We start from the raw sequence: 20,751 nt of genomic DNA, 5'->3' as shown, positions 1-20,751 counted from the left end.
TTGGACTAATTCTGACCTTTCCTGAAGGGTCTAATTCTGGACTATTTTCTATACTTGTTTTTATTAACTTTATATATTCCTTCAATAAAGATATTAGTTAGATTCTGGCCTCTGTGTATGGTTATTGGTGCCTCTGCCGCCTGGGTCGTGACAGTTTGACTCCGCCACCCATAAGCACCAACTAACCGAGGCCAGGATGTCTACCGGAGCCGCGCCGGCTGGACAGCCGCTCAGCTACACCATCAGCAAGGACGAAGTGGACCGCATCCGTGACAGACTCAACGCGCAGGATGGAGAAATAAAAGGGTTGAGGGAGCGCGGAGTTCGCCTCCCGGCCATGGCGTTGCCTACCAAGTTTTCTGGAGAAGCTGCTAAGGTTCATGTTTTCCGCCGCCAATGTCAAGCTTATCTAGAGGCCCGTGATGCCGAGTTTCCCCAAGAAGACATCAAGGTGGCGTGGGTCTACAGTCTTCTAGATGGACCAGCGGCTAGCTGGGCGACGGCCCTGTTTGATCAAGCCTCCCCCCACCTAAATTCAGCACAACGCTTCTTGGATCACCTTAAGGAGACCTGGGGAATCGAGGACAATTTGGAGGCAGCCGGTCACAAACTCCGGCGCCTCCTTCAAGGAGACAGACCCATGTCTCAGTACATAGCCGAGTTCCGCGTGCTGGCCCACAACACCGGCTGGAACGATGTAGCCCTCAGAGGACAATTTCGGGAGGGTCTCAACATTGAAATGCTGGAAGAAATCTCCAAGGTGGATCCTCCCCAGACCCTCGAGGCACTCATTGATCAATGTTTACGGGCTGAAGTCATGATTGCCAACAGAAAACAATGGGTTCGAGGCCAGGGCGGTAGAGCCGGGGCAAAACCCCCCGCTCCCGCCAGTGTTCAGCCACGTCCGGTGTGGAGACCCCCGCCGCCAACCCCATACCCCAGAGGAGGCGAGGAGGTGCCGATGCAGTTGGGCAATGTGCGTCCCAGACTAGATGCCGCCGAGAAGGCCCGTCGTCAACGCTTGAACCTCTGCTGGTACTGCGGGAACGGGGGCCATTTCGCCAGAGAGTGCCCAGCCAAAGGGAAGCCTGCCGCCCGTCTTGCGGCGGCGTCCTCCACGGAGTCGAAGGCGTCTGAGCCGACTGGCACACAGCCGGCGGGGGAAGCCAACGACCGGGTGTAGAGAGGCTCGCCAACCCGGTCAAAAAATCCATCCAAGAGCCGCCAACCGGGGTCCTGTTCCTTCTCGTGGTCACATTATGGTCAGCAAAAAGGGGACCCGTCATGATCCACGCCATGATAGACTCTGGAGCTACCAACAATTTCATCGATAGAGAGTATGCCGACTCTCTGGGATTACAATATCATGATTTCAAGAATGCCCGTGTGGTGCAAGCCATAGACGGCCGTCCCCTCAAGACGGGCCCCGTAAGCCAGTGGTCGGAACCCACCAGGATGTGGATAAGGGAACATATGGAAGAGATTTCCTTCTTTGTTACCGAGGTTCCCCATTTCCCTGTGATTTTGGGAATTCCATGGCTGACACTTCACGACCCTAACATTTCCTGGTCCAACAGAGAACTGCAGTTTGCTTCACCGTACTGCCAAAACCATTGCCTCGTAGCCAAGGTATGCCATGCCACAGACTCCGAGCCCATCATCACCTTGCCAAAGAAGTACTCCGAGTATTGGGATGTATTCAATGAGAAAGAAGCCGAAAAATTACCCCCACATAGACCTTATGACTGTGCCATTGACTTGGTGGAGGGGGCCCCGATCCCGCGAGGGCATCTCTACTCCCTGACTGAACCAGAGCAAGAAGCTCTCAGGGAATTCTTAGAGACAAACCTTCGCAAGGGGTTCATCAGACCCTCTCAATCCCCAGCCGCCTCCCCAGTGATGTTTGTGAAGAAGAAGTCAGGGGAATTACGCTTGGTGGTGGACTACAGAGCATTGAACAATATCACCAAGCGGAACAGCTATCCCCTGCCCTTAATCTCGGATCTACTGGACCGACTTCGAGGAGCCAAGGTCTACACCAAGCTGGATCTTCGGGGGGCTTATAATCTAGTTCGCATCAGAGAAGGGGACGAGTGGAAGACCGCCTTCCAGACTAAATTCGGATTATTCGAGTCCCGAGTTATGAATTTCGGTTTATGCGGAGCTCCCGCAACGTTCCAGCATTTTGTCAACGATATTTTTCAGGACTATCTAGACAGATTCTTGATAATCTACCTGGACGATTTTTTGGTGTTTTCCAGATCACAATCAGAACATGAGAACCACGTCAAATTGGTGTTGCAACGATTGCGGGATCATGGACTTTATGCCAAGCTAGAAAAATGCGCTTTTGATCTACAAGAGGTAGATTTCCTTGGCTACCGCATCTCGCCTCTAGGGCTTACCATGGATCCAGCCAAAGTTTCAGCAGTATTGGAATGGCGGGCGCCAACTAACAAGAAAGAGGTGCAGCGTTTCTTGGGGTTCGCGAACTACTACCGCAAGTTCATTCCAGATTTTGCCCGCTGGTCCGACCCCATCACTAGCTGCATCCGTGGAAAGCAGCCTTTCCGCTGGACTGATCAAGCAGAGAAAGGGTTCCAGCAACTGAAGAAACTATTCACCTCCCAGCCAATTCTACAGCACCCAAATCCTGGAACCCCTTTTGTGGTGCAAGCGGACGCCTCTGATGTGGCAATTGGGGCTGTACTCTTACAACCGGTGGGAGATCACCTCCACCCCTGTGCCTTTTATTCTCGTCAACTAACCACACCAGAGAGGAATTACACCATTTGGGAAAAAGAACTACTGGCCATAAAGGCAGCCTTTGAAACTTGGAGACATTGGCTAGAAGGGGCCAAATTCCCCATTGAAGTCCACACTGATCATCGTAATCTAGAACATCTAAGAACTGCCCGCAAACTAAATCAGAGGCAGCAACGTTGGGCTTTATTCTTTGAACGTTTCAACTTCCAGATCCATTATGTGACCCCAGCTCAAACCAAGCAAGCAGACGCCCTGTCACGTAAACCGGAATACGCTGCAGGACGCAAGGAGACCTTTGAATCCCAACTGCTACAACCTGAGAACTTTGCCACGCTCACTGTGGGGAACACCAAATCCAGTCCCATTGGTTCAACTTCTCCTACTCCAGGACCCATCTGTGCTCAAGAAATCAGGGCTAGTCAGCAAGCAGATGCCTGGGCGCAGGACCAACTTCGCCAAGGTCTGCATTTTCCCTTTTCGCTTAAAGATGGGCTGCTCTGCTATAGAAATCATGTTTATATCCCACCCGGACCGGGCAGGGAAAAAGCGCTTCGTCTGTGTCATGACTGCAAACCAGCAGGACACTTCGGACTATTTAAAACCATGCATTTGATCCTAAGAGATTTTTGGTGGCCCAAGATCCGCAAGGATGTGGAAAAATATGTCAACACCTGCCCAGTATGCCAGCGCTCCAAGATACGAAGGGAGAAGCCCTCAGGGCTTTTGCACCCCCTTCCTACCCCATCTCGCCCATGGGAAATAATTTCCGCGGATTTCATCACTGACCTACCACCTTCCTGTGGATTCACCACGATCTTAGTGGTGGTGGACCTATTCACCAAGTTAGCCCATTTCATTCCCTGCGAAGGCCTCCCCACGGCCAAAGAAACTGCGGATCTATTTCTTCAGCATGTTTTCAGACTACATGGATTGCCCAAGAGTTTAGTCACAGACCGTGGATCTCAATTCACCTCTCGTTTTTGGAAGGCACTGCAAAAACTACTGGGCATAGACTCTCGCTTATCTTCAGCTCATCATCCCCAAACAGATGGGCAAACGGAGCGCACCAATGCCACTTTGGAGCAGTATCTTCGCTGTTATGTAAACTACCAACAGGACAATTGGGCTTCTCTGTTACCACTGTCTGAGTTTGCCTACAATAATGGAGTTCAAGCTTCTACAAAAGAAACGCCGTTCTTTGCAAACTACGGTTTCCATCCACGTTTCTTCCCCCCTGTCATTGAAACTTCAGAAGTTCCCGCAGCAGAGGATTGGCTGCAGGAACTCACAGCGGTGCAACAACTTTTGCTCCAGCAACTGGACCAAGCCAAGGAGGACTATAAACGCCACGCTGACAAACACCGCCAGCCGGGCCCCGAAATCAAGGTAGGAGATCGGGTTTTTCTGTCCACTCGCTTCCTGCCCTCCCACCGCCCATGCCGGAAGTTAGATGCCCGCTTCATTGGCCCCTATCCAGTGGTGGCGCAATTAAACCCCGTGACTTTCAAACTCCAACTTCCGCGTTCAATGCGCATTCACCCAGTGTTTCACCGTTCCCTGCTCCTTCCGGCGGATGGTGTGCGTCCTGATACAGACCAACCGGCCCCCCCTCCTGTTTTGATGAATGGGGAGGAGGAGTTCGAGGTTGAGGACATTTTGGATTCTCGCTTTCATCGCCGCCGCCTACAATATCTCATTGACTGGGTGGGTTTTGGCCCTGAGGAACGCTCTTGGGAAGACGCCTCCACAGTCCATGCTCCTGATCTAACCCGTCGCTTCCATCTGACCTATCCCACCAAACCGCGACCTCGCGCCTCGGGGAGAGGACCCCAGTTTGGGAGGGGCCCTGAGGAGGGGGATAGTGTGATGAACCATGGGCCTTGTAGTCCTGCTCAGGACATTGCAATTCCTGATGAAGATGAAAACTTGGGTTTTTTACCTTCCCAGTCTGAACTGGATTCCTCTCAGCCTGATCTTTCCCAGGCAGATCTGGGAACCTTGCACCTGCAAGAAAGTTGTGCCCCAGAAGTATGTCAAACAACCCCAGAGCCTTCTTCTCCCGTGTTCTTGCGCCGGGAGTTTTGTAAACAACAGAGAAGTTTGGATTCAGCTTCGCGCAGGAGTGCGAGGATAGCAGCTAAGAATGTTGCCAATTAACACTGGTTCTCGTGAGAATCTTTGAGGAGTTTAACATCTGGTCTCAGAGTTTAGCTTTCGTTTCTGATTCCCAGAGAACCGCTTTGGTGAGGAAGTTGGACTCTATATAGGTGTTTTGCCCGCGTAGCAACTTCGCGGAGTCAATTCGTCAGCCTACGGAGCGAGTTGTGTCTGGACAGCGCGCTCCGATTCAAGCCTCGCTTCAGCTCAAGCCTTGCCTTGCTATCCAGCCTTCGCCTTGCTTCCCAGCCTTTGTTTACCTACGGACTTTGCCTTGTTTCCCAGGACTAATCCTTGCCTTGTTTCACGGATTTTACCAAGTTATTCCACGGACCTTGTTCTTGTTCTTAGTTACCTTGTTCCACGTTCAAGCCTTGTTTCAAGTGTCAAGTTATTTCCTAGCCACGTTCACGTTTTATGGACTAAAGGACCTTGTCATCTCCCCTCACTTTGCTTGGCAAAGTGAGTGTTTCGGTTATTGGATTACAACTTTGGACCTTAATATTTCTTATTGGACATTGCTTTTTTGGACTAATTCTGACCTTTCCTGAAGGGTCTAATTCTGGACTATTTTCTATACTTGTTTTTATTAACTTTATATATTCCTTCAATAAAGATATTAGTTAGATTCTGGCCTCTGTGTATGGTTATTGGTGCCTCTGCCGCCTGGGTCGTGACAACACCCAATACCCCGATCCGACGCACGATTGACCAGGAGGGCCTCTGTCTTGTCAGGATTGATCCTCAGCTTGTTCCTCCTCATCCAGTCCGCCACAGCGGCCAGGCACTGGTTCAGCACCCGAGGGGCTTCCTTGGAGTCAGATGGAAAGGAGTAGTGGATTTGCGTGTCATCTGCGTAGAGATGGCAACGCCCTCCAAAACTCCGGATGACCTCTCCCAGTGGTTTCATGTAGATGTTAAATAGCATGGGGGATAAAATAGACCCCTGCGGAACCCCACAGGTCAATGGCCAGGGGTCCGAGCAGGTGTCCCCCAGCTTCACCATCTGAGAACGACCCTCCAGGAAGGACTGGAGCCACAGCAGAACCGTGCCCCCAAGCCCCATCCCGGAGAGCCTCCCCAGAAGGATACCATGATCGATGGTATCGAAAGCCGCTGAGATATCCAGGAGAACCAGCAGGGTCACACTCCCCCTGTCCAGCTCCCTGCGGAGGTCATCCACCAAGGCGACCAAAGCCGTCTCGGTGCTGTGCCCAGGCCTGAAGCCCGACTGCGAGCGGTCCAGAAAATCAGTGTCACCGAGGAACTCCTGGAGCTGCGTGGCAACCACCCGCTCCAGAACCTTGCTCAAAAATGGGAGGTTGGAGATTGGTCTGTAATTGTCACAAACCGATGGGTCTAGCGAGGTCTTTTTTAGTAACGGTTTTACCACCGCTTGCTTAAAACAGGATGGAAATGACCCTTGACCCAAGGAGGCATTTATTATAGCCACAAACCACTCCAACAACCCATCTTTGGCCAGTTTAACCAGCCAAGAGGGACAAGGATCCAGAGCACAAGTGGTCGCCCTCACAGACCCAAGAATCCCCTCCACGTCATCAGGAAGAACAAGCCAGAAAGAATCCCATAAGATCGAACCGACAGGTGCCTCGGTTACCTCCGCTGAAACCACAGTCAAGCTGGAGTCCAACTCACGACGTATCTGAGCAACTTTGCCTGCGAAATGGTGTGCGAAATCGCTACACCGAGTCGCCAAGTCATCGGGAAGCTCCTGGGCCTCAGGAGGCCGCAGGAGCTCCCCAACAACTCGGAACAACTCCGATGGCCTATTGGCTGCAGACGCTATGCGGGCAGTCGTGAAAGCTTTCCTGGCTGCTCGCAGAGCCACGGAGTAAGCCTTAATAGCGGCTTTAGCCCGTGCTTGGTCGGACACATCCTGAGATTTCCTCCAGATGCACTCTAGTCCCCTCCTCGTACGCTTCATCACGGCCAGCTCCTCAGTGAACCAAGGAGTTGACGTGACTCTACGCAGCGAGAGGGGACGTTCGGGAGCGATCGTGTCCAGTGCCCTTGCTAGCTCACTATTATAGTGATCAGCCAGGACATCGACAGGAGGTAGCATAACTAGGCATTAAGAACCATTTGAGATCTCTTAATACATGAGATCAGGAAATATATGTGTGCATGAGACCACAGAGAACTGGGTGACTATGTTCTAGGTAAGAGTTCCATAAAATATTATCTAAAACAAATATGCCACTGATCTCATTCACTCTTACAGTCCAATGGTCTTAGAAAATTTGAATGCAATTTGTTTTACATGTTTGCTCTTTGATGTAAAGATAACTGCTACTTACTGACTGAGAATCTTTTGTTCGTGTGCAGCAAAGGAAAACTTTAAGCCGTCGGGTCCAACTGCTAGCCTGCCCTTCCTCTAAGCGATGTCTTAAATAAGCAGAAAGGAAAAGTTTATAAATTGATAGTCAAGTGCATTATCATCCACACAAAAGGGACAAAGAAACACAAAAACAGCATTAACACCTGTAAAAAGAACTGAGCATAGCATGGCATAAATTGTGAATGAATTCTGAACCGTATCTGCCCCTAAAACATCACAAAGCTATTCTGAAAGCAATGAGAGATATTAGCTACACTCTACAAATATTTTATAGCAGTGGTTCTCAACCTGTGGGTCACCAGGTGTTTTGGCCTACAACTCCCGGAAATCCCAGCCAATTTACCAGCTGTTAGGCTTTCTGGGAGTTGAAGGCCAAAACATCTGGGGACCCACAGGTTGAGAACCACTGCTTTATAGAGATTCATACCCTGTTCTGGAAAGATGGTGGAAGATAGCACCCAAAAACAGCAGATATTACGAATGTAAAAATATAATGAACATACTGATTACTCTAACACTTCAACATGTTTGTTATTAATAATGACACTTGTCAGAGCAGATTACAGGATCCTTCAAACTATAGACCAAACATTAGCAGTGCAAGTAAGTACAGTAGAGTCTCACTTATCCAACACTCGCTTATACAACGTTCTGGATTATCCAAGCCATTTTTGTAGTCAGTGTTTTCAATACATCGTGATATTTTGGTGCTAAATTCATAAATATAGTAATTACTACATAGCATTACTTCGTATTGAACTACTTTTTCTGTCAAATTTGTTGTATAACATGATCTTTTGGTGCTTAATTTGTAAAATCATACCCTAATTTGATGTTTAATAGGCTTCTCTTTCATCTCTCCTTATTATCCAACATATTCGCTTATCCAACGTTCTGCTGGCCCGTGTATGTTTGATAAGTGAGACTCTACTGTATAGTGATTTTGGATATATATATGCATGCACACACACACTTTTCCTAACAATGAGGTTTCAAAACAGCTTACTATAAGATTAAGTGTGCCTAAAAGGTGGGGAGAATTCATTTGTCACTAGTAACCAGAAATGTCACAAGAAGAAGGAATCTCACATTACATTGTCTGAATGAGTGATAATAGTAAGCCAGGGATAAAGAAGTGCAGTACATGGGCTACATTTACTCCTTCTACTCTACTCAAGTCCTTCTACTCAAGAAGTCAAAACTTTAACTTTCAAATGGCATGAGGCCAACAGTGAAAACAGCATCAAAAGGAATAAGCTTCACTTTTTTGCATAACAAAAGATATGACTGTTAACCACTAGCCTCGATGAAGCACAAATGGAATCTGTAACAAAATGTTTTAGTATGGACCACTTTTAATCACATGGCCCTACTCTATTGGTACTAAATATGCCCAGTTTTCACTAGATTATTATGGTATTCCCCCTCCACAAATCCCCAACCCCAAAGATCTGTTTCTTCTGTGCAAAGCCTAGTAGTCCTTTTGTTGCGCATGGATGAGTATTTTTGTTGTTACTTAAGTTTTGTGAGGTCTCTCTCTCACTATATATGAGGATGGAAGAAACTGTTTTCCTTTCCATCCTTCCCCTAGCAAACATAAACATCACCACACAGCGTACTGCAAACTCCTTTAAAAACAATCCAGAATTACCATATATACTTGAGTATAAGCTGACTCAAATATAAGCCAGGACACCTAATTTTACCACAAAACACTCAGAAAACTTACTGACTTGAGTATAATTCAAGAGTGGGAAATGCAGCCATTAGTGGTAAATTTCAAAAATAAAAATAAAAATAGATACCAATAAAATTACATTAATTGAGGAATCAGTAGGTTAAATATTTTTGAATATTTATATAAAACTGTGATTTAAGATAAGACTGTCCAACTCTGATTACCTATATACTCGAGTATAAGCCGACCCGAATATAAGCCGGGCAGGAACCTCATTCGAGTATAAGCCGAGGGGGGCTTTTTTAGCCCTAAAAAGGGCTGAAAACTCAGCTTATACTAGAGTATATATGGTAGATGGGCAATTAGTAGAAAAGAATTAAATCCCTTTTATACACATATTCACAAGATCACAAAGACTCAGTTTAAACAATGAAACAAAACAGGAAAAATAGTATCTGAAAGAGGCATGCATACAAGAGTCACATTTCCATTATCGCCAAACTGCTTCTTTTACAAATTCTTTACCTCAAATTGTATGTCCGCAAGTTACGTTGTCTCCTCTTTGTGGCCCGCAGTTTGACAAAAGTTCGGCCTGTTGGGTCAAAGACGCATAGGACAGTGATGCAGACACTGAGAATCACAACCCAGTTGCAGACCACCATTCCTAGTAAAAGAGAGTGGAAAGATTCAAATGTGTGATCCATATGTAGCAGATGTGAGTCATTTGCTCAGTTTACAAAAGCTTTGTGTTTACATCCCCCCCCCCCCCCGCAGTAACGCTCTAACGTTCACAAATCACAAGAAAGCAATTTTTGTATAAAGCTTCGGATTACCTAAGAGATTCTCCATGCAATTTGGGGGGGGGGGGGGCACTGAGCAATTTCTAAAGATATTTTACAACCACAGGAATACCAGAGATCTCAAAACCAAACATAACTGAACAAAACATTGGATAGTGCTGGGGACTTATATTACTTAGAGATATACTATGAGATTGTCCAATTAATACTTGTGGTGTTTTCCAAAGCTGTTATAATAATGGATAACAGTTATCTGTTTAGGCAGGATAATGACAGTGAGACAGAGTTAATGTGCTTCCATCCATATAGAGTATATTAGCACTATTTATGTCTGCAAATAGCATTTGGAGGAGAACATTTATGTATAATACAGGAACTTTTGAATACACACCCAAAGTGACACTCTTGGCAGTAACATCATTGCAGGAACTGTAGTACTGGGTTAACCAAGCAATGCCCACAATAGCATAGATAAACTCAATCACCAAGATGGCTGAAACAATAAGAACATGGTGCAGAATAGTAGCATTATTCTAATAAAATAATACTTTGTTTCAAAACATATTGGAGACATTCATATTGCTGTCAATCCCTTCATAACATTTCTTATCAGCAGGTTTCAGACAGTGATTGATAATTCACTCCAGGAAAGATCAGTGTGTTTCAAAACTAAGTTGAATATAACACTATGCATATGTCTCTTTTAGGAGAAAAGATTTAAATAGATAACTTTCAGATTTTTAAAACGGAATGTTTGAGAAAATAGGCAAAGATTTTAAATGCCTATCCTTCATCCCCTTTCAGCGTGATAGACACTCTAAATCAGGGGTCCCCAAACTAAGGCCCGGGGGCCGGATGCGGCCCTCCAAGGTCATTTACCTGGCCCCATCCTAAACTTTAGACTTAAGGTTGACCTAAGTCTACTTGGTCTTTGGAGGTCTCTTTGCTTACCTATGGTCTTACGAGATCATCTAGATGGTCTTTGAATGTCTCTTTGCTTAGCTACGGCCTTATGAGACCATCTAGATGGCTTTTGGAAGTCACTTTCCTTACCTAGGGTCCTATGAGACCATCTAGATGGCCTTTGAGGGTCCCTTTCCTTACCTATGGTTTTATGAGATTGTCTAGATGGTCTTTGGGGGGCCCTTTCCTTACCTATAGTCCTATGAAACCATCTAGATGGCTTTTGAGGGTCCCTTTCCTTACCTATGGTCTTATGAGACCATCTAGATGGTCTTTGGAGGTCTCTTTGCTTACGTATGGTCTTATGAGATCATCTAGATCAGGGGTCACCAAACTAAGGCCCATGGGCCGAATGCAGCTCTCCAAGGTCATTTACCTGGCCTTTTAGGTTGACCTAAGTCTGAAATGACTTGAAGGCACACAAAAACAATCCTAATTTTTGACTATTTCATCATAGTCCGGCCCCCCAACAGTCTGAGGGACCGTGATCCGGCCCTCCACTTAAAAAGTTTGAGGACCCCTGCTCTAAATTATCTCAAACATCTGTTTTTCGGTGTTCCACACCAGCCATGAGAAAACAGATTAATCTTGATAAATACTGACAATTTAAGAGACCCTAAATTCAAAATGTTAATCTGGCAAATCTGAAATGCATTTACACCCCACTGTCTATTCTGGTTTGTGATACACTTAAATCTCTCCTCAGCTATCAAGACTTGCAAAAAGAAACACATGAGCATGTCATGCTTTTTAATTCTAGTTCTGGCAAAATTTTGGAGGTGACCAGAACCAAAATCTCGTGTACAATAACTGGCTAGATGCATCATAGACACAGAGATAATGGTGAACCTCTCTTGAGCTTATGATCAGATGATAATTTTAGAAACTTGAAATGCTTGTTGCAAAATGTGCATAATAATTTTAAAATGTGATTCTTCATTTTTTTTTCACCACTAAAAAGTTTTTTTTTCACCACTAGGTCAAATCCTGTTTGCTACGTTCTTACAGCATTTTATCCTAAAAGCCCAGGACTACTTCCAAGAACTGACGCGTGGATTCAACATATTGACTACTATAAACAACACCATTCATCTCCTTCTATTTGATGCTCACAACAATTTAGGAAGTATTTAAAATATTGTTTACAAATTGACTTAACTTACTTTTGACACAACGTGTTCCCTAAATAAAAAGAAAAGATGGGAAAGGAAAGGAACGGTACAAGGATCCTTCTAGCAATGCCTTACTTTTCAAGAACATCGGCAGTAGGGTAGGACTGCCAATATCCCAATTATCAAATGGAGAGAGATTACAAGTGTTGCTTATTGTAGCCAATATGTTGTATCCACTTGCAACAGTTACAGCAAGAGCAACAAAGTCAGTTCTTAGAACTAGTCCTGGCCTTTTAGGCTAAAGTGCTGTAAGAACCTAGCAAGCAGGGCTCTTACAGCAGCTTAGCCTGGAGTGCTATAAGAACCCTGCTGTGTGTTTTTCATTTCCTCTTGGCTGAGAAACTGCCTGAAGCACAAGTTGCATTTTCCCACAGAGGAGTCCCCATACACATCACCTGAAATGCTCCCAATAATCATAAAATTCACATTTCAGAATCTGATTTTGTGTCATGATAATGAGAGGAGACATGATAGCCATATACAAATATGTGAGGGGAAGTCATAGGAGGGAGCAAGCTTGTTTGCTGCTGTCCTGCAGACTAGGACACGGAACAATGGCTTCAAACTACAGGAAAGGAGATTCCACCTGAACATCAGGAAGAACTTCCTCACTGTTCGAGCTGTTCGGCAGTGGAACTCTCTCCCCCGGACAGTGGTGAAGGCTCCTTCTTTGGAGGCTTTTAAGCAGAGGCTGGATGGCCACCTGTCGGGGGTGCTTTGAATGAGATTTTCCTGCTTCTTGCAGGGGGGTTGGACTGGATGGCCCGCAAGGTCTCTTCCAACTCTATGATTCTATGATTCTAAGAAGAAATGTTTAAGCAGACGGTTTGGGGTTTGGTTGTCTGCATATTGGGACATGCACAGGCCTCTCTACAAATGTAGTACAGTAGAGTCTTGCTTATCCAACCTTTGCTTATCTAAAGGTATTATACAACACAGTCTGCCTCCCTCCCGGATCCACAGCTGTTTCTCTAGGCAGCAACACACAGTAGACCAACACGCCCAACAACACAAGTGCAGCTACACTCCCAAACAATTGGCAGACTTGTTGTAAAACATGATGTTTTGGTGCTTAATTTGTAAAATCATAATGTAATTTAGTGTTTAATAGGCTTTTCCTTAATCCCCCCTTATTATCCAACATTTTTGCTTATCCAACATTCTGCCAGCCCGTTGGATAAGTGAAACACTACTGTATTAGGGAATTGGAGCACAAAAAAATGTTTCAAGCTGTAGCTTCACTCCTACAGGTAGCACATGCACTACCAGATTTAGGTCCTCATATTCTAAGGAGGGGCACAGCCGGAGTTCATAGTAAGCACTCCTGATTGTCGCATCAACTTGAGAGGCAGATCCAGGAGCACTGTGGACAAAAGAGTTAACCCCATCCAGAAGTAGTTGACACACCTCCATCCCTAGATTAGGAAATTTAATGGCAAGCACCTAGGTGCCAGATTAAAACCTGGATGTTCATGAAAGTATTAATGTACATGGCTTTAAATTATATCAATCTCTTACATGTTTAAATTCATTATTTTGTTGCACGTGTTATTGCCTTATTTAAATTATTTTTTATTGTTTTACACTGTTTTAACCTGTACTCTTCTTTTTTGTAAACTGTCATGAGATTCTTTTGATATAAGACAGGGTAGACATATTTCAACCATTCAAATACTCCTTTTGATCTAACCTCATTCTCATGGAATGCACCCAGATTAAAAAGTGTCCTTAGTGCACCTAATTAGAGTATCCATGAGTAGTAAGACAAGTAAGTCAATAAACATTTTGGATTCTCCTCTGCAATACAAACATTCTGAAAGGAATAAATATTAATGGTAGGTAGAAGCAGCTGAAAGAATGATTTTAGTGTCTATGTTGATATATCAGTGTGCTGAAAGGAAAATCTTTTGAGAGCGTGACAGATGGCTGCATGAAGGTCAACCATTTATAAAGTCCCCTTGTCACTGTACTTACCCAGTCTAACGTAAAGTACATATTGCATTGAGTCCCGGGGTTCTGTGTACAGGATACTGCCACGCATGCTGAGCCAGATGATTGCGACTTCAGCGATCATGCAACTGAGCAAGATGCCCAGATAGCCTCTGCCGTGGTCCACCAGGTTGAGAGAGCAGGTCTCATTGGGATTGTATACCAGTCCAAACAGCACAACAGAAAGGATTATAAACCTGTCACAAAGAAGCTGCATACAATAAATCTTGAAACATTTTAATCACTAAATGGTAACAGATGTAAGGAGACAGTATTCTGTATGTTGGCAGTGTTTTAAATGTATCCCTTTGAGAAGGAAAGGGTATTTTATTCCAGTTCTGTGAAAGTATCTATCTTAAGCCCTATTCAAATATACAGTAATCAGTGCAAGCACATGCCAGAATAAAACAATTGGCTTCTGGTGTTGCTGCACTGTTAATATCTATTCATGACATAATGTAGCTGTGATTTCCAAACATCTATTTATTTGTGAAATACATTTGTACCACAAGAATCAATGTTATGTAGTGGTTTTAGTTCTAGATTATGACTCTGGAGACCAGGGTTCAATTTCATGCTAGGCTATGGAAACCTACTGAGTAGCTCTTAGTAATTCACACTCTCAGAAAACCTCACAATAGAGTTTCACCTTAAGTCGGAAATGACTTGAAGGCACAACAACAACATCATATTGATATATTGCTCATAGTAAGTTAATGATGGTAAATTAATGAAGCCACTTTCCACCTACACACAGAGTTCTGGATTGCATCCCAGAACTTACTTTGTGTCCCGTTATATCAACAGAGAAAAAAAGAGGCTCTTTTAACAGATCTGTCTACTTCGGCAATGGTGAAATCAAGAGACCTAGAAAAGAACAGTAGAAGCCTGCACATTTCCCAAGTTGCCACCAGAGGGCAGAAGAAAATGTGGCTGAGATACTGTTGAAATTCAACATCAAAATTATAATGTTCTTATGCCAACATGCTTTTTGCCATGCTTGCCAGAACAAGAATATGTACATGATATGTGAAAGCATGCCTACATTTATAAAAGGTGAAACTGCTTAAACTCAGAGCATCAAGAATTCCCAAGCTTAACACCATGTATGTAGAATGTGTATTTGCTTGTTCAATCAACACAACACAGCAATTGTCTATCAACAATGAAACTATTGAAACACTCCTGTGCTACTTCTGCATTCATAAAGCCCTTTAGTATATGAGAGATCTCCTGCTCTTCCCTAAAGCAAAGGATAGAAAAATGCTGGTGTGATTACTAACCGCTGGCTATGGCAATAAGTAGTATTTCTAAATTGGAATGCAGCATTAAGACTGGCAGTTGTGAGAAAGAATAGCTACTTATGAGAAAGACAAAGTCTCTTCACAAAACTAATACTGATTTAAGAGTAAATTTAATAATTTGATGAGTGTGAATGAACTGAATCTCATTTGGAGAAGATAATGGCAGGCAGTTACTTGTTTTAGCTTTACTGTATTTTTGCTAAAGGTTTGGGTATTCAAAGTGGCATCTACAATTACAAATGCTTTTAGTCAATATAACTTGGTGTATGTAGAATCACATAATCCTAGCACGAGAAGAGAACACAAGGGCCATCTAGACCAACTTTCTGCCATGTAAGAACACACAAAGCAATCTCAACAGATGGCCATCCAAATAAACAATGTGCCACAAAAGCACCAAGTAGGCAGTGCCACATATATTTTGGTATCCTCCCTACAGGATTACTGTAATACATTTTAAAAGGGGGTGCTTTTTAAAATTATTTTTAAAAGATTGCTAAAAACACACTTAATCCTACTTCATTTATATACTTAAACTTCACTTTTTAAGCAAACCATTTTAACAACCATTATAGAAATATAAACATATCTTATCTTGAAAAGAACTCATAAAAACATTTTCGTGGCTGCAAACTGAAAAACCCACAGCAGCTTCCAATTTGTTTTGGAGTGCCTGCTTAAGTGGTGATTTTGCCTTAAATCCATAATGACCTAATGGATGTCTTGAGACTCCCTTCTCTTTGTACAAAGGCTCTCAGTGCATGAAGGGCCTCAGTAGAGGCTATTTCTTGCCAAGTGAAAAAAACTGCAGGAATCAAGGGAAGGGCTTTCTCGGGCCTCTAGTTGCTTGTAAGTACATACCATAGTAGATCTAGTGAATCAATGAAAACCTACTAAGTCTTCTGTAAATTCCATTAACTCAGTGACTAGACTAGTTGTCACTAACAGCTTGATTCAGGTTATAGTGATGGCACCAATGAGGTGGAAACTTTCCTAGAGTGATTTGGACCAAATCTATATTTTAAAGGATTTAACCTTTCTATTTTCCAATAATTTCTGGACAATTTATAATCTACTGGGGAAATTTGGCTATGGATATCATGCTATTTCTAGTATTTTTATTGTTATTGTGTTAGTGAATTGCTTGCTTTTTAATTGTTTTAGTTGGTACAGGAATAAATGTGGTGTTTTAGTACCCTTCCTGCAAACAATATGGAACTATTCCAGTGACACAAATGTTTGCATTTGCCCTGAAGCATGCTCTATCTTTATTAAAAGTTACATGTTTACACATATTTCATGAGGATATATTCTACAATTGATGGCAGCTAGTATCATGTACACATGTGTATTATTTTTTGACAGTAGTTAATAATACTGCTGTTGCCTCTACAGTAATTGTGAAAGTGGCATATATAAATAAGTAATAATTCCAAAGTGAGGTCAAAGACCAGTCTCTTAACATTTGCAAAACTGTTTTGTATATTATTCCCCTTCTACAATCTTTTACTCAGTACTATGTGAGTGATAAGTACAGTAATGCAAAGAAAAATCCATCATTCAAACGTTTTCGTACTTGCACTGACTCCTTTCAAAAGCCTGTCTTTAAATCTCACTGCATACTGATCTCTTCCCTTATACCACGTCTCTAGTATTTACCAGAATATATTACTAGCACATATCCTGATACACATACACAGCCAACCCCCCCCCCCCCCACACACACACACACACAGAAAGAGCCCTTTTTCACATACTTGGTCAACTCTGCCCTTAACATAAGCATTTTATTTGGGATGCTTTTTAAAATAACATCCTATACAGATTGAAGTATCGTGTTATGGAAGGGACCAGCACAATCTGTATGAACCTTCATGGAGCTTCCAATTTCCTTCTAAAACCCTGTTACATGTACCACCTGATGAAGTTGCTGGGGATCTCAGACAAGTCAGTCTGTATAGTAATTCTTTCATTATTAGCTTTCAGAAAATTTGTAGAAATTATCTTGCTCTTCCAGATGTTTAATTGGTTATGGAGAAGTTTAAATTAAAAAATAGAGCCTTCTGTTTTACTGTAATAGTGTATATTCTGTCCATTCCAATTTAGTTTGGAATTGTTGTATTTTACTGTGTTTAAATTTTACCACAATTTTACCACACTCCATGAATGGAGGCATGATTTAGAAATGTATTACAGCTCCACTGGCTGCCAGTCTGCTACCGAGCATAATCCAAAGTGCTGGCATTAGCCTATAAAACCCTAAACCAGTGGTTGTCAACAGTTTACCAGCCATTAGGATTTCTGGGAGTTGAAGGCCAAAACATCTGGGGACCCACAGGTTGAGAACCACTGCCTTAAACAGTTCTGCCCCAGCTTACCTGTCCAAACATATTAAGATCTTCTGGGGAGGCCCTACTCTCGGTCCCACCTCCTTCACAGGTGCAGCTGATGGGGACGAGAGACAGGGCCTTTTCAGTGGTGGCCACTTGGCTATGGAACTCCCTTCCTAGCAAAATTGGAGCAGTCCCCTCCCTCCTGATCTTCAGGAAGAAATAAAAACATGGTTATGGGACTAAGGTTTTGGATAGCAAGTTTTTAGTGAAATAAGAGAATAAGGAATAGTGAAATGACAAAGGGAACGGCCTTGGATCATGATTTTGGATGGTGTAATTTTAATAATTGGCTTTAAATTGTGTTGTTTTAATGTCTTTGGTTTTAATGTAACTGTTTATTTTATTGTATGTATGTTTATGAGATCGAATTGCTGCCTATCTTGTAAGGCTGCTCTAAGTCCCCTTCGGAACAAGAAGGGCAGGATATAAATGAAGTAAATAAGTAAATTACATAGCTAATACATTTTAATGCACATTTATATGGAAATGCCACATTTTGAACATTTTATAGTGGGAGGAGGATGTTACTAACAACTGGAAATGGGAGTAGCAAAACAAAAGATGTCTTTTAAAGGGTATGGTTTCACTTACCATGTGGTATGAAGGACGAACAGAAAGATGGCCGGCAAAACAAGGTCATCACTGCCCACAGACCAGCGACGCCGGAACACCACAATCCCTGGCATGGCTAGTGGGTCTGAGGAGGATCGCCAGGCACAACATTCACCTCCTACAAGAGAAACAAACAGCCATAACAGCAATAAAGCAACTTATTTCCATGTACCACAGGAAAAGGAACAAACTCCATAGCTACATTTTTGTTCTTCAACAGCATAATTGCTATACTGAGATTTTGCACAATTTTTCTATATATTTCTCACAGCTGAATTCCATCACTCAAAGAGAAGATGTGTCTTAAAACCAGAATGTTTCATTCTTGCCTGCTTTAGCAGGCTCACTTGATGTGCAGGCAGTTCCCAAGATTAGAACAAGATAGGTAATGTAAGCTTGTTCTTAAGTTGAATTTGTTTGTAAGTTAGAACAGGTGCATTTTAAAGTGTAACTCCAACCATACACATACATACACAAACACACACATGTATATACACTTACACATGCATGCACGCTTTGGATAGCACAAGGAAGGGTTAATACCTCTGTGGCATTTGTTTTGCTGTCTGTGCCCCTGTTCAGAAAATTTCACCTCACTTTCTGTCCCTGAGAAAACTGGATTTTGAAAAATTTGGCTTGTTGTGGAGACAAGGATTGGTGATAAAGTTTCAGTTGCGACACCTTTTCCTAATGATAACTCTTCCAGGAGAGAATTTCCCTTATGAGGGGTAGATTTCTCACACTTGCTGTTGTCTCACCCCTGTTCTAAACTATTAGTTGTTTGTAAGTTGGATGTTTATAACTCAGGAACTGCTTGTATTGACATTTTTAGATGTTCCTTTTCTTATTTTACTATGTCTAGCTTCCTTAATTCACATTCTCAAATTCCATGTTCCGATAATATGTGTTGAAACAAGTGCATAATCTCACACTGCATGCAACACTAGATTGTACTTCACAATTTTAAATGGAATCGTACTTGGAAACAACTTGATTCCCTTCCCCCACCCCAAATTCTCCTAGATAATTTTTCAGCACTTTGTCCAAGCACTTTATTAAAGATCTTGCAATTATATACTTTTGCATTTTTCAACTTGACCTCCCCCATTCTACTCATTAGTGGTGATATATCTTGTTTTATCATTTTACCATGATACCTTGTTGTTATTGTGTTGCATTATACAACTGTGTTTTAATCTGTTTTATCTTTTTGACTTGTTTTGTTGATGCTGTTTGTTCATGTTTTTAACTTTGTTCATGTTTCGTTTTGGGCTTGGCCCCATGTTAGCCACTCCAAGTCCCTTCAGGGAAATGGTGGCAGGATAGAAAAATAAAGTTATTATTACTATTATTATTATTACTGTGGAGCTCTGCTTTGGCAACTGATACTTTCTGGACATTTTAAATGGCACCTACTAGGATATTTAATGTAATTATTTACAAGACAATTAGTACATGGTAGATAAAAAGCATCAAAATTTGGGGTAAGGAGATACAAGACAATTATAGTTTAATTTGGGTTAGGAAAAAGACTGAACTTTTAGAAGTACTAAAGTACAAAACGGATAGCCAAGGTGGCCAACAGTCTATATTATAAAGAATATAGTAAAATCTGTTTTAAAGTATTTGTTATATGTCAACCAGAGACATAAAAGATTAGCTTTTATCCAGCTACATATGAAAAAACTCTCACAAGCGTTTATATGAAAATAAACATTTTACAACTAACTTACATTCCATCATGCAAAGAATTCCTGGTTGTCTTTTCTCTTGCAAAGCTCTCAAATCAGCTTTCTACATACTTTGAAAATCTCTGGAATTCTTCCAAATTCTCATGTAAGATCTGCCCATTTCAGTCCAGCTGACGTTCTTTGGAGAAGAGTCAACTTCTATGTCTTGGTGCTTATGACCCAAATTCCAGGCTGCCTATAGGCTGTCAAACATGCTGAAATGTAACTTTCTGAGTGGGTGGCCATTTTTTAATAGAATGATTCTCATGAAAGGAGGAGATCCATTGTAGCCTCATTAATAGTGCATCTTATTTCCATATATCCCAACCATCAGGTCTTTCTAGCTTTAGGAAGTTGATGCCTGTAATTCCATGAATTATATGGTAGTCAGTTCTACTCACCACTCCTGAGCTTAGTAGCCAGCTACAAATAACTATAATGACCTTTTGGTAATAATCAAGACATAGCTGATTTACATTCTAATTATAACATAACAAGGAAAACAGTATTTCCTGTGCAGTTCAATTACATATTTCAGGTATTTCTACAGTTACAAAGGTGTGACCTCACTAAATGATCAAAGAGGAATATCAAATGGTTCAGATATGGGTACATGCTATGCTTCATGCTATTGCATTACACTCTATAATGAGAAGAAAATGAAGTGAAGGGGATATGATTGTGCTTTGTATCACAGATCAATGCATTAAGATTTTAAAAAGTAATATAACTAAATATTTCTAAGAGAAAAAGCAAAATATATAAAATACATAAAGGTAACAAACTACTTTGGGCTGAGAACAATAAATGCTCTAAAATAAAATGAAT

General features: G+C 42.5%; 1 protein-coding gene across 2 annotated transcripts in view; it reads right to left on the bottom strand.

Annotated features, from left to right (window-relative positions):
* dagla (diacylglycerol lipase alpha) overlaps positions 1 to 20,751 on the bottom strand; it is a 182,979-nt gene that overhangs the window by 67,254 nt on the left and 94,974 nt on the right. The window contains exons 3-8 of one of the 2 annotated variants that reach the window (XM_003224134.4): positions 19,927 to 20,126; positions 18,173 to 18,311; positions 13,870 to 14,081; positions 10,152 to 10,253; positions 9,486 to 9,624; positions 7,242 to 7,329 (exon numbers count right to left, since the gene is read on the bottom strand). In XM_003224134.4, the coding sequence (XP_003224182.1) occupies positions 7,242 to 7,329; positions 9,486 to 9,624; positions 10,152 to 10,253; positions 13,870 to 14,081; positions 18,173 to 18,267 (636 nt within the window). In that variant the 5' untranslated portion in view covers positions 18,268 to 18,311; positions 19,927 to 20,126. The remainder of the gene's footprint in view (positions 1 to 7,241; positions 7,330 to 9,485; positions 9,625 to 10,151; positions 10,254 to 13,869; positions 14,082 to 18,172; positions 18,312 to 19,926; positions 20,127 to 20,751) is intronic. The other variant, XM_008115870.3, reaches the window with a different exon arrangement.

Source organism: Anolis carolinensis, chromosome 1 (assembly GCF_035594765.1).
Source record: "Anolis carolinensis isolate JA03-04 chromosome 1, rAnoCar3.1.pri, whole genome shotgun sequence".
Lineage (NCBI taxonomy): Eukaryota > Metazoa > Chordata > Lepidosauria > Squamata > Dactyloidae > Anolis > Anolis carolinensis.
The sequence above is the reverse complement of the archived record's forward strand: the minus strand, read 5'-3'. Positions and strand labels throughout refer to the sequence as shown.